Source organism: Mesitornis unicolor, unplaced genomic scaffold, assembly GCF_000695765.1.
Source record: "Mesitornis unicolor isolate BGI_N332 unplaced genomic scaffold, ASM69576v1 scaffold16935, whole genome shotgun sequence".
In the NCBI taxonomy this organism is placed as follows: Eukaryota; Metazoa; Chordata; class Aves; order Mesitornithiformes; family Mesitornithidae; genus Mesitornis; species Mesitornis unicolor.
Window position 1 is genome coordinate 1 of NW_010186328.1, and position 13,626 is coordinate 13,626.

Below are 13,626 nucleotides of genomic sequence, written 5' to 3' on the forward strand. Positions count from 1 at the left end.
CCCTGCAGCCCTTCCTTGTGAGTGACCTGCAGCCACTAAGCCTCATGGCCAGGCTGCCCCAGGCTTTGGGTCCCAGCTCCACAACCCATTCTTCCCGTGCTGCTCAGGACCTCCCCCCGCTGCCCTCAGGTTACAGGTTCCAGTTTGGCCGCACCTACGGGCACCTTACAACACCCTGAGCACCCCGGAGAAGCAGATGCCTGACAGAAATGGTGTGAATGGTCTGAAACCTGCTTGGGTCCCTGCAAGCATGCATAAGGAACCTCAAACAACGCTGGCTCCTCACGACATATCATCATCTGACAATGTGATACATGCTGCCCCCCACCCCCGCCAGCCTGAACTGACAGATCTGGTATCTGGGGGCAATCTATCTTCCTCTGAAGGTCTGGTGCTGGCTGTGGTGGAGGCAGGACAAAGCTTGCAGTGCAGTGTCCCAGCACAGGTCACCCTCAACCCCTTCCCAGGAATGGGCTGAAATCACAAGGCTGGGTAGCAGGGAGCTCAATCAGCACCTTTTTTATTAATATGCATCATAAATAAAGAAATAAATAAAGGTGAGACACCTTGTTCTAACAGGGAAATACAAATTAAATATGGTGCAACATCCGCTAAGCGATGTACAAGCAGGAGGTAACCTTGAGCCTTGCAAGACCAGGACCCCTTGCCATGGGGAAGCCAGCCCAGGCACAATGCTGTGAACAGTGTCAACCTGGCCAAGGCAACAAATACTGGCATGGCCTTTCATGAACACTGCTCCCCACCTGACAGGCAGGTTAGGATCCCCAAACCAGCGGGCGGCATGACCATGGCAAGAAAGGGTTGACTGGCATTGCCTCTACCGAGGACCCCAGGACCCCCAGCAGCCCCTTGTGCTCGTGCACAACACTTGTGTTTCCCCCCACCACCTCCCCCCCAACCTCACGGCACTGCTCAGCAAGACCAGAAACCCTGTGCCAAGGGGATCACCACCCCTCCCTCCCTGGATCCCAAGCTCCCTCTGAGAGCAGCCCCCGATCTACCTGCCAGGAGCTCTGCCCCCAGCTCCAAAGAGCATCCCCATCCCAGTTAGGGACCCTGCCCTCAACCCCTCCCCTCCAACCCCCCTCCACTGAGCATCCCAGGCTTCCCAGGCACTGGGTCTCTGCTCAGTGTGGAGGGCATGGGGCCACCCCCCAAAACATCCATCTCCACACAGGGTGGCACTACCCATCCCAGGCCTATGTAACAATGAACATCCACGCGCCTTCCTCACGACCCCACACACCCCTTTGCTCCACACACACACACGTACCCCGTCCCCCTCCCCTGGCCGTTGCCAGGCACAGCCCCCGCCCGCAGGGTGACTGTGCCAGGCCACTTGGCCCCATACAGCCCACCAGGCACCACTACAACATGTTAGGACAGGGCTGCTCCAGAGTGGGGGAACCTACCTTTCAGGCCCCATCAAGCCACAGTGCAACCGATCAGCCCAGCCTTGCAGGGACCTTGCACGGTGCTCCCAGCCCTGTGACTGATGATGCCCAGGATGCTGAAGGCTGCAGATGGCACTGCCACCTCTAGGGAGGGGGCATCCTGCACCCTACAGCATGAAATGGGGCCGAGCAGTGGGGCAGCACTGCCCTAAGAGGGACTGCTTGGGTTCCTGCTACGTACGAGTCCATGGCCTAGGGCTGCGGGAGGTGGTGTGGAGTGGAGGGGGCTCGGGCGATCCCCAATGTGGCTGCATGCACGGCGATGCCTGGCAACATGAGGTGCAGCTCTCAGAAGACCCTGGGGGCCGAGTCGGCCTTTGGCAGCTGCACAAGGAGGAGCAAGAAGGAACCACCTATGGTTATTGTATTCTGTAATGGCAAGAAAGGTAAGAAACTAGCAAGAAGCTGTGTCTGTTCCCCTGGCAGGGTGGGCTCCCCCAGAGGAGCTCCAGCAGCTCACGGTACTGTGCTTGGCCTCCCAGCCAGGTCAATAGTCCTCGTCCTCCGGGTGGGTGACGTACATGATGGGCACCAGTCCCTTCTCGGAGCCGAGGCTGCACTGCAGCCAGTCACCATCCACCTTGGTGATGACCTGCAGGATATCCCCTTTGTTGAAGCTCAGTTGACCGGCCTCGGTGGCAATGTGGTGGCAAAGAGCTTTCACCTCACTGCAGGCAGAGGGAGGGGAGGAAGGGTTAGCCCACCATGGGATGCCCACCTCACTGAATCCCAGGGACCATCACAGGCACAGAGGAGCAAGGAAAACACCCCCCACTTCCCTCCCAAACCAGGCTCCCAGCTGCCCCTCAGCTCTCCCTCACCTGCAGACCGCAGGGTTGTGGTGGATGGGTGCACAAGCTGCATCACTGCCCCCAACCATGCCCTGAACCATGGGTACAAAGGGGCCCAGGCAACCATGCCAACTCCAGCGTCCCATGTCCCAGCACCTGCAGGACAGCCACACGGTGCCACTCACCAAGGAGGGTGTGGAGAGAGTCCCCGCGCTGGCTGCACCGCGGGGGGCATTTCAGGTGGCTCTGGACGGAGGGGCTCTGGCTCAGGAGCTGCTTCTCGCCACATGCTTGCCCCAACCGTCTGGGCCACCAGCTGGAACACGGACTTGTCCAAGCTCAGCCAGCCGGAGGGCAACCTGCAAGATGGAGACAGAAGCAGGTAGTGGCAGGGAAGCAAGTATGCGGGGCTAGAAGCAGCAAGGTCATGCTGTAGAGGTCTGGCTCCATGCACAAAGTGCACTGTGGTCACCAGGATGTCTCCCAGTGGGGAGGGTTCAGCATCCTGCAGTCACACCATGGCCCAGACCGGGAAGGACATTTTCAGTGGCCGCAGAAGCAGGAAGGGTACAGATGGAAGGTCAGTGTGGGGAGGTCTCATCTGCATGGGGCAGCTTCATGCCTTCTCCTCATCTGTTGTGTGCAACAGGGATGGCTCCATGTTCTGTTCCCAATGTGTTTTTGGGAGGGATGATGTGATGATGGGGAACACGCAGCAGGGGCCCTTGCCCCAGAGAGGGGGCTTAGGAGCTGATGCAGTGGTATTGCTCAGGCAGAAGAGGAAAGCCTGTGAAGTGGATTGAGCAAGAGTAGGAACTGAGGGAATGGTGGTGTGGTAGGGCTGGGCAGGGATGACAGACCTCTCCATTCACACACAGCCTCTGACGTACCACTGTGGTGTACCCCAGCGGTTGGCTGCTGGCTCGACTTTCTGCTGTGTTGCTACAACTTCAGGTTAACCCGCCCTCCCCAGCCCTAAACCATCCCTGCCCTTACCTGTTTGGTTGCCTGGGCTCTTTCTGCACCTTCCTGGACCCAAACAAGTGTCCCCACTTGATGGGCTGGCCGACCTCTGATGCAGTGGTGCTGTTCTCCTCTTGGGGGGCAGCTGCTGCTGTTGCTGCTCCCACTCTTTGCTGAGTCCTCGTCTCCTTCTCCTTGCTGCGCTTCAGCTCTGTAAGCACCGAGTCTGGAGGGCTGCCCATCCAGAAGGGCCAGCTCCGTTCCTTCACCTCTTCACTGACCAGCACCTGCTGGGGCTTTTCCAAGGACTCTTCCACAGCTTCAGGACTTGGCTTGATGGCAGCCTTGGGCCTCTCCTCACAATGGGGCAAGCCTCTGCACCCTCCACCACCCCTTCACGGGGGGGCGGTGCCTTGCAGGTCTCTGCTGACCTGGGCCCAGTATTCAAAGCTGCCTTCTTCTTCTCATAGCGGATGAACTTAGAGCCTTCAGCCGAACCCTCAATGTAAATCTGAGAGCTCTGCATGAGCTGGTACCACCAGCCCGCCTGCTTGTCCTTCTTCCCCTCCCACGTGCTCTCTCGCATCTTTCTCCGCTCTACCTCCCTGTCACCATCTCTGCAGGAGGCCCCCACCCCCTTGACCCTCTCGCTCACAGCTTGCTGGGGGCTGTGGCCTGGCGAGATGTCCCCATCTCTGGCACCCACTTGGCAGGCTTCAGGAGCGGTGCTGCATCCGTCAGGATCCTCACTGCTGCCCCGTGTCCGCATCAGCTGCAGGGTGGAGTGTGCAGAAAGCAGCAGGTCCTGCTTCACACGCAGCAGCTCCTTCTGCTGCTGCTGCTCTTTGCCCATCTGCATCAGGTGGTGCTCAAAGAGGAGGTCCAGGTTGAAGGGGAGCAGGGAGAGAGGCTGGAGCAGGAGCAGGAGCTCCTCGAAAAGGGGCTGGCACACACTGTGAGACAGGCACAAGAAGCCCACCGGCTGGTAGGGTGCCAGGATGATATCTGTAGGGCAAGAGGCATCAATCAGAAGAGAGGCTCTTTCCACCTTTGCCAAGCCACCAAGAAGCTGCTGAAGCTACGAGGAAAGGAGCTGGACACCAGTTTTTGGTCACAGCTGTGGCTGCAACGTGAGGCTCAGCACTGGGCCAGGGAGCGCCAGATGCTCTATGAGGCCCAGATCCTGCTTCCAGTTGCACCTGCAGCCAGGCAGAATAACCACTGGGATGCCCTCTGCCACAAAATGCCATGGGAATAGGGTGCAAATAAAGATAAATTAATAATAAAGAGCACCAAAGGGTTGGCAGATGTTAAAATCCTTTTCCCCACCTCCTGGAGATGAACAAGGAGCTGCAGATGTGGCCAGTGCCAGTCCCCTGCAGAGAGAGGTGTCAGGGACAGCTGAGTGCAGCGTTCCCAGGGAGCTGGCTGGGCTGAACTGTGGACCCCAACAGAAAAGGGGCGAGCATTTCTACCTGCAGCATTCACCTTTCTGGTCATTTGGCCACATCTGCAGTGCCCCCCACATCCCAGCTTTGTTGTCAGGTCTCACTCTCACTCAGGGAGAGGAAAGAGGATCTGTGGCCATTTGGCCCCAGTAAGATAAACCTACATGACAGAGAGGCCTTCCACCTTATCTCCGACTGCTTTGGCTCACCTTCATCACCCTGACAGCCCTAGCTTCTGCTCAGACTTCCAGCTCTTAATGACAGCTTGAAACAGATGGGTCCCCTCCTGCTTCCAAAAACCAGGATGCTTTCTTTTGCTGCACTGCTCAGCACAAAGACAAGTCTACTCTCATGTCCGCTCCAGAGGGAAGTGCTGGCTGCACATGCAGACCTGGAGAATGCCTGCTGTGAGCCCTCAATCCCCCCAGCAGATACTGGGCTGCACAAGCTGCAGTGCGTGGGGCACTGGGCTGAGCACAGGCTGAGCCAGCAGCATGCTGAGGGGACTCAGCAGGGCCAGGGTGTCTGTGTCACCGCACACTCAGCACTTAGTCATGCTGCTCCAAGCTACTAGGCAGCTTGGCTGTGCTGCTGGGCTACCAGCATGCTCTAGAAACATTTCTGGCTGAAAAAACAGATACATCCAGTAAAATCTGCTTTTTGTTTGTCAGGAGGTTCTTCTTTCCTTCTCTTTCCACTTCCCATGCCTGAAGGGTTTCAGCTAAGTGTGCACATCTCCAGTCATACAAAGCTCTCAGGCACTGGGCAGAGAACCCAGAAATTTGTGGAGGGTTAGATCTGGTCACCCCCGGGTAGACTGAGGGATCTGCATTGGAGGTGACAGCCTTGGGTACCAGCTGCAGCCCGGAAGGCCATGTCTGGCCAGGCTTGGGTGGAGGGAGCTGTATGGAACTTGGACTTCCAGCTGGGACTTCCCTGGTACTCTGGGATTAGAGGGGAGCAGCCTCAGCTGAGAGACCAGCAAAAGAAAGGCATGTCCCTCCCATGCTCCACATCATGCAAAACTTGCCCCCCACTGCAGCCCACAGCCCTCAGGCTCTTACCTTCATGGTTGTAGAGGTGGTTGAACCAGAATTCCAAGGACCGGATACTGTAGGAAGGGAAAACAAGCAGAGAAAGAAAGAAAGAGTGAAAATCGATTCAACTCCTTCATCCTCACTGCTCTACACAAAGAAGTGTGGCTGGAAAAGGGCACTGACACAGCATGAACCTCAAGACCTTGTGAAAGGACAGGGGCTCACTCCCATCAGCATCACTGACCACAGCCACCCAGCCTGTCATGGAACCATCCAGTTTGCTTTACATGAGGCACTGTGCAACCACAACCCCCAACAACCATGTTTGCAGCAAGTTTCCTCATGATTTGTCTCCTATGTCCTTGGTAGAGCTTAGCTTTGCTGAGAAGGGCTCATGTGGAAGAGACAAATCATCTACAAATGTAAGACCACTGCTGCAGGCCTGGCCCAAAGGCTGGGCTACCCTGGGTGGGGAGAGTAGGGCAGACCTTGTAGGGGACACCTAACATCTGGAGATCTTGGGGACCCTGTTGCCACTACCAGAGCTCTTGCTAACCATGAGAGAGGAGCGGGGAAATACCATCCTACCAGCACTTATCCCTTCACTGGCAAAAAGACATCGCTGCCTTCTGTTTAACACTGAGCGCAGTGTGCACACTCCTTATCCAACCTGGAAGGGCCAGCTTTGAGTCCTGAACCAGGGAAATTTCTCCTTCAGAGCCTCATGCCCTAGGATCCACTACAGCGCCAGGAAACAGTGATTTAAGCATAGATTTCCAGGAGTAATTTATGTTATGTCCAACATTGTATGAGCCCTGACAGACAGACTCTTCCTACCTAATGTTTTGGGGCTAAAACAAGCTGACAATGTTCTTCAGTGGGCTACAACCACCCCTTCTCAGTCCTGGCCTGGTAGGGTAGGTTTTGATCCTTCTGGAAGCTTCTCCCTTCCCTCACCTACAGCTGGGGAGCAGCTTCCCAGGTTTCTGAAGTCCTTTCACTAGCAAATGTGTGTGCCTGCAGTCAAAGACCAGCACATGCTGCCAGGCCTGGAGGGGGACGTGCAGCTTAGGGAACCTGCTTACTTGAGGAGGCCAAAGATGAAGGCGTTGAAGCGCATGGTGTGGTTGGTGAGCTCTGTGTACTGGCTGATCTTGCTGTAGAGGCTGTGCAGCAGCTTGGTAGAGGGGCCTACAGAGAGAAGCAAAGTGCTAAGATTAGTTATGGCCAGCACAGCCAAAACGGCACCACAGGAAGAAGCATCTTGGCAAAGACTGGGTGCCCATGCCTGTATGTGCATTGCCCCTTGACCAAACAACAAGCTCACTCCATCCCAACCGTTAGACTCCACAAGGGAGATGGGCTGTGGTCTGTCCCAGATTGCCACTCCAAAACTTTGGGAGAGGTGTCAGCAATCACAGAAATAGCCCCAGAGCTTGAGAGTTGCCACAGACAGGCTAGAGGGCTTCCCAGCCTTGTATGTAATCTCTTCATGATGCAGGAATCAATGTGGCCCTGCCATCTGCAAGCTCCCAAAGGAGTTACCATGGATGGTAGACACTGCCACAGTCCATGGTGCAGACTGGTTCTAGCAGAGGGTGCAGGTATTGTGGGCATGCTTGAGCCAAGCGAGCTGTGAGTGCAGATCTTCTCACAGACCAGGCTAGAATACAACTGCCTTGTACAATGTCGATGAAGGCCTAGAAACACCCTGGAAACTTACACGGAAAAAGGGCATTATTTTCTGTTGTTTTTATTTTTGTGGGTTTTTTTATTGCTAGGTTATATTACAGGAGAATTTGGGAATTTCAGGGAAAATAACAATAAATATTTGAGCAGAATAGAGCAGTGGCTCTCCTGTCTTGCAAGAGGTCAAGATGCACCTTGTTCTGTGCAGGGAGACAGGTATTTTGCATTCCCATCCTTACCCTTCCCCAGCACCTCCCAGATACAACAGGGGAATACTGCAAAGCAATAAGCATTGCTGCACATCCTTCATACCTAGCTGGGTGGATGCCTCCACCACGCTCCAAGGGATGTTCCTCCTCTGGCCAATGATCATGTCTAGGACGTAAGCCTTGAGCCCGTCACTCAGAATGTCCCGGACAGCAGGGCACAAGTATTTCAGGATGAGATGCCCCACGTTGGGGCTCACGGAACTGTTCCCAAGTTTGGCCTAAGGGACAACAGGCACGAGGGAGAGTGTTGGTAACTGCTCTACAAGGTACAGGTGCATGCAAACAGCCCAGTCCCACTTGCCTACCGCAGACACCCAGCAGACAATATCCAGGCTACAATGATGCTCAGCAGCTCCCTGAACAGGCAGAATCATCCCCTCACCCCTGCTGCCTCATACACCAGCTCTGGATTGCTCCCTGCAAGGTCTGACCCAGGCTGGGATGAGGCAACAGCTTGGGAAGAGAACATCCCAGCCTGGGAAGAGGATATCCGAATTAGAAGGGATGCCGGGTTCTGCCTATGGGTATAACAAGACTGTCCTGCTGGAAGAAGAAAACGTAGGGGATTTTTCTGCTGCTGTAGATTTTCTTGGTGCTATTTTTGAAGCAGGAAGCAGCACGCAACATAAGAATTACCAGCACTGAGTAGTTAAGGAACACTTAACTCAGTGACATGCCGAGCTATAATTCCTAGGGATTACTATAAATAAACAGCGTGAGGGCAAAATGGATGGACAGAGCTCAAGTTGAGGTGAGGAAGCATGTAAAAACCCAGCATCAGCAGAGAGGAGACATGTTCAACTGTGCACAGTCTCTGAGCTGTCGAGGAGTCTATCCAAAGGGGTCAGCCCCAGCCTTTGCATGCCATGTTGGTGGTCCCAGGCAGTGGTGTTCAGGACACAGATTTTACCAGCTGAGCTGGAATTATTCTGGCCAGTTGGCATGGGTCCACAGAGGCCCTGAACTGAGACTGAACTTCTAGGTCAGGAATAATCCCATCAGATCCAGTGAGCGTGGGAGCACCGGGGATGGGTGCTGCCTTTCGACAGGTGAACGCTCAGCCCTTGGTGCACTGACACACAGTGAAACCCCAGATCAAAACGACCGTGTTGTCTGGGAAGTAAAGGAATGGGGAGATGTGGCAATTACTCCCCAAACCAACACCACAAGAATAAGAAATTCACACTGAAGCCTTAAAAAGCTGTGGGAATCACAGCTCCATTATGCTGCGCAGCAATCTCTGCATCAGCAACAATTGTAATTAGGGCAAATTACCCTGGGCTCTGACATAAGATTGAATGGGCTTGGAATCTGTCCCAGCCAGGTTTCTCCTTGGGGATGGCACTCCAGGGCAGTTGTCACATCCAAATATGCTTGGGCATGGCGGGCATGGCACTCCAGGGCAGTTGTCACGTCCAAATAGTGTCACATTGCTGCCACACAGTCCCCTGACTGAAGCAGAGCATTCGGCATTGAGAGGAGGCACTGCAAACTTGCTGGGTGTCACAGGACTGCAAACACTGCCTGGTACAAACAGAAGCAAACCTGCTATGCTTCTGTGTTATTCCAGAAATGGGAGATGAGGAGAGCACAGGTCAAATGCAGCCAGTCCCATGGGCAACCTTGATGCACTCTGAAGCTAGTGGGTCCATGGTAAGGGCTATAGGAGATGCCCACCCGACTATAGGGGATGCCCACCTGCCCCAGGTGGACAATGACTGATGCACTTTTTTATCATTATGGAGCCCTATGACACACCAAGGGACTGGAGACACTGCACTGTAACCTGGCACCAGTGCCAGAACAGAATCATGGGATGTGTGGAGCTGGGAGACACAACTCTCCTCGTAATGAGAAAAAACATCTGGTGTACTGCATCAGATGAGATGTCCAGCAAGCCTGGTATCCTTTCTTAGAAAGACCCATGAGTAAGTACATAAAAAAGAGTCAAATCAGAGCAAATATATATAATATTTTCACTTAATACTCTCACAGCCTACAACTACTTTCAACTCAGAGACAACCTAAGTTGAACTTTATTCCTATGTAGATCCCAATTATTTTCTCTTCCCTGTGTTTTTCTGATCTTCCCTTAAATCCACATACTCTTTTAGCACCCCCAGCATGATAGAGTAAGAACTGTCCAGATTTACTATCTGCTGCATGGTGTACCACTGCCTTTGTTTGGTTTGTTCTTGGTACTACTACCTTCACTGGATACCCTGTGGTTTTTGACAGGAAGAGAATGGAGAGGCAATCTTTCTCCATCCTCTCCATGTCACTCATGGTACTGAAAACAAGAGGTACCTTCACTCCTGGATCCCTGCTGGTTCCAAAGTGAGCCACAATCAGGTCAACAGCAGTGTTGATTGCCTTCACCAGACCTAGGAGGAAAGAACGAGTCAGAGAGCTGCCCGAGCAGCTTCTAGGACAGACCCGGACCAAACACTTCATGGAGAAATCAGGCAGGGCATTTCAAGCCCATGCCAGCACATGTGCCAAAACCACACAGAGCCCATCTTAACTCCTCACCAGACCTATCCCTGCTGGTTCCAACACTCACCTATCAACCCAACAGTAGGACAACCTTTAGAACTGACTGAAGTATAAGACACCCTGTAAATATTCCCAAGGGACATGAGGGACCACAACCTCCACACACCATCCCTCGAGGGAGCAGAGATGGGGTCTGAGGCAATGAGTCTTCTGCTGCTTTGACCCTACAGGGTGGCAGAGCAGAAGCCATACATTTGGCAATGACTTTCAGTTACAAGCCAGTGGTGGGTAATCTGACATCTGCATCAGTATGACAGAAGAACAGAAGTGAGGTAGAGGGGAGGGCTGCCATCTGGTAATCACCAGCTGACAAAGCATGGGAACCTTTCTGCACGTCTCTCGCCTCTGAAATGATACCAAGTCGGCTGTCAGCAACCCAGCCCCCAACCTTGCCTCTAGCATGGATCTCATCATAGCTGTATCTTGTCCTGCTTTGGAAGCGCTTCTCCCACCCTTTTATATAAAAAAATTACCATGTAGGACCCAACAGACCTTTTACCTAAATAACAAAATCCCAGGCTAGCACATCTGCACCACCACACAGGTACACAGGTCTGCTCTTGTATACCATGACAGGGGTGGCAGCATGCCCTGTCTTAGGGTCACACTCCTGTGCCTGCCAGCTCTCTGCCCCTTCTGGTGGATTTAAGAACCTTTTTAATCATGCTTCCTGGGACAAGCAGCTCAAACATACTGCATGGCACAGTGCACGGTGCAGAGACCACGAGATCTTGCTGTGGAAACAGCCATCAGTCCAGGGGGATATATAGTTATGGTGCTTCACTAGAGAAGCGCAGGGAAAGAAACCTTTATGTCTACAGAGATGAGATGGGACAGAGAGAAGCACTGTTTGCATGATGCCACACTCTCATCCACAAGAGATGCATGGACTCACCCTTCTTCTGCAGCAAGTCGATGGAGATGGACTCTGTGTTGCCATCTGGGGAGAGGCAGAACTCAGCAGGGGGCTTCTCTGCTAGCGAGAAGTAGTCAGGGAAGAAGTCAGTGTAGGTAAGCTGGAGTTGCCTCATAGACTGTCCTGCAGGGCCAAGACAGTGGGGAGAAGGATCAGTCCAAAGCCCTCACACCAAAGCATCTCCCACATTGTTTGCTTTTCCCAGTAGCTACCCTCACCCCGGCCTGTCCAAGGCTGGGACAGCAAAGCTACAGACTTGCTACTTTCCCAGCAACGGTTTGCAGTGTGAGCCTGTACTGTTCAACCCCACAGTCACTTATCTATCTCCAGCTTCACTGGGGGCCCACGGGCACTGGACAATGCTGAGAGAGGTTCACCCTCATGGAGTGGTGCTAAGGGAAATCTTGCTGCACCAGACTGAGGGCTGCTGTGAGGACAGCCCTAGCACATGGGGTCAAAAGTAGAGCACAGAGAGAATCCCTGCTTGTCACACACAGGCATGCACAGGCAACAAACTACATGTCTTCTGCCTGTACCCTGGGATGGCCTCTGTTTTCAAAGGGTGACTTCTGCAGTAACTCTTTCATGTGCTCAATTTCCATCTGATTCATTCCCCAGCTCTGTGCTAGGCATCTCCCCATGAAGAAGGGATGGAGAAACTGTTTGAGTTGGCAGAGTGAGGTGTGGAGCTTTGAGGAGTTCTCTGCATGACTTGAGGCTGGCCTGAGAAGCGCTCTCCCTCCTGCAGACAGACACACTGCTCTTCTCGGAGGACTCTCAAAGGCTCAGCCAAAAGCAGTCTGCCCCTGCACAGGTTTGGGAGGACAGGGAGGGCAAAACACGAAGACAGAGCCATGTGGAGTCTTAACAGTGTTGCCCGTTGCCCCATGAAAGCTACACCCTAGCACCTAGCAAGCTGCCAGGGTTGGGGCAGACGGGCAGACGCTGTGGGACACAGACACGAGATCTCCAAGGGCCACAACTCCTGTGTAAGACATCACCTACAGGCTGGACACAACCCAGAAGCACTTGCTGAGGTCTGAGCAGGCTCCTAGGCCATTCCCTTTCCCCCTCAATCCAGCCCAGAGCTGAACCTGACTGCTCTCAGCTCACGGGGAAGGGAGGCTTGACATAGGTTGTACCCATCAGTGAGGCAGTTTTCACCTTCCTCTTGCACTACTCAGCCCCACTGTCAGCAGAAGCATCATCCCTCCTGCTCGGAGCAGGCAGAGCCATGATGAAGCCAGGCTGAACTGTCCATCCTGAACCCGAGCCCCAAGGTCACCTCCCAAGACCCGGTGCGCACCGTTCAGCTTGCAGTGGAAGTGGCTGGTGTTGACAGTGCCAGGAAGCTCAAAGATGGGGTTCCCCCGATTCAGGCGAGGCTCTTGCTGCCTCCTGTCTAGGCTGCCTGCTAAGCCAGACAGCCCTGAAACGCGGTCCAGACCCAGGGGGTTCCTCCGCCTGTACTCGCGCCACTTCAGCGCTTGGGGAGAGAGGTGGTTCGCTAGGATGCCGCAGGCAGTGAGCACCAGATGGGAGGATGTGAGCAGGCAGAAGGACACGGAGGGGAAATGGGGAGAGAGAGGATAAGAGGAAGGACAGAGAAAGAGAGACAGCACATTAGTTAGAAGTCCAGCAGCGGACCCAGGGGGTTCCTCCGCCTGTACTCGCGCCACTTCAGCGCTTGGGGAGAGAGGTGGTTCGCTAGGATGCCGCAGGCAGTGAGCACCAGATGGGAGGATGTGAGCAGGCAGAAGGACACGGAGGGGAAATGGGGAGAGAGAGGATAAGAGGAAGGACAGAGAAAGAGAGACAGCACATTAGTTAGAAGTCCAGCAGCGGTAACAGCTTGGCAGTGGAGGCTGGGTGAACTCGTGGCTGTGGGCAGTTGCAAATGGAGCAGGTCTGGGGTGCAAGCACCTGGCATGGGGTGCTGTAAGACCAGCAGCCCACTCTGCCCCCTCTGGAGACACAGTGTAGGAGTCCAGATTGGAGGGACATGCTTTTAGTGTAGGAATTCTTTTGTAGGCAAAGTGATGGTGAGGACTTTTGGGCACTGCAGTAGCCAGATGCAGTTTTGACCGGGGCTGTGGCTATGAGAGAGGGTGGTACTATAGGGAGCAGCCATAGTCACAGGGAGCTGGAAATGGTCCAGACTAGCATGTCCTGGCAGACGGGTACCTACCATTGAAGGGCCGTATCCCCATGCTGCTCAGGGGACCAGAGCTGCTGGTCTCACTGCCACTTCTCCAGTGGGGATCTGCATGGCCTCTCACTTTGCTCAGGGGCATACCACCCAGTGAGAGGGGTGGCAGGGACCCACTGTGGAGTCGGTACTCGGAGAGTGGTGGGCTTGGCTCCAGTGGCGCCTCCTTCTTGGGAACCAGTCTGGGGTTCTCCTTTTGCCTCAGGGCATCAGCTTTGGTGGCTTGAGAGGGCTGCATGGCACTGACAGCAGGGGAAGACCTCGTGGGGAGCA

At 54.3% G+C, this 13,626-nt stretch overlaps 1 protein-coding gene across 1 annotated transcript in view; it reads right to left on the reverse strand.

Moving 5' to 3' along the window:
- Positions 1-1,631: 1,631 nt before the first annotated feature.
- The window catches only part of RUSC2 (RUN and SH3 domain containing 2), a 16,240-nt gene continuing 4,245 nt past the window's right edge, over positions 1,632-13,626 (reverse strand). The window contains 11 exon segments of the mRNA XM_010185122.1: positions 1,632-2,143; positions 2,452-2,625; positions 3,263-3,590; positions 3,593-4,234; positions 5,742-5,788; positions 6,800-6,905; positions 7,716-7,890; positions 9,980-10,056; positions 11,124-11,267; positions 12,451-12,651; positions 13,333-13,626. The exon segment at positions 13,333-13,626 is cut by the window's right edge and continues 486 nt beyond it. Of these exon segments, the coding sequence (XP_010183424.1) occupies positions 1,963-2,143; positions 2,452-2,625; positions 3,263-3,590; positions 3,593-4,234; positions 5,742-5,788; positions 6,800-6,905; positions 7,716-7,890; positions 9,980-10,056; positions 11,124-11,267; positions 12,451-12,651; positions 13,333-13,626 (2,369 nt within the window). The 3' untranslated portion in view covers positions 1,632-1,962.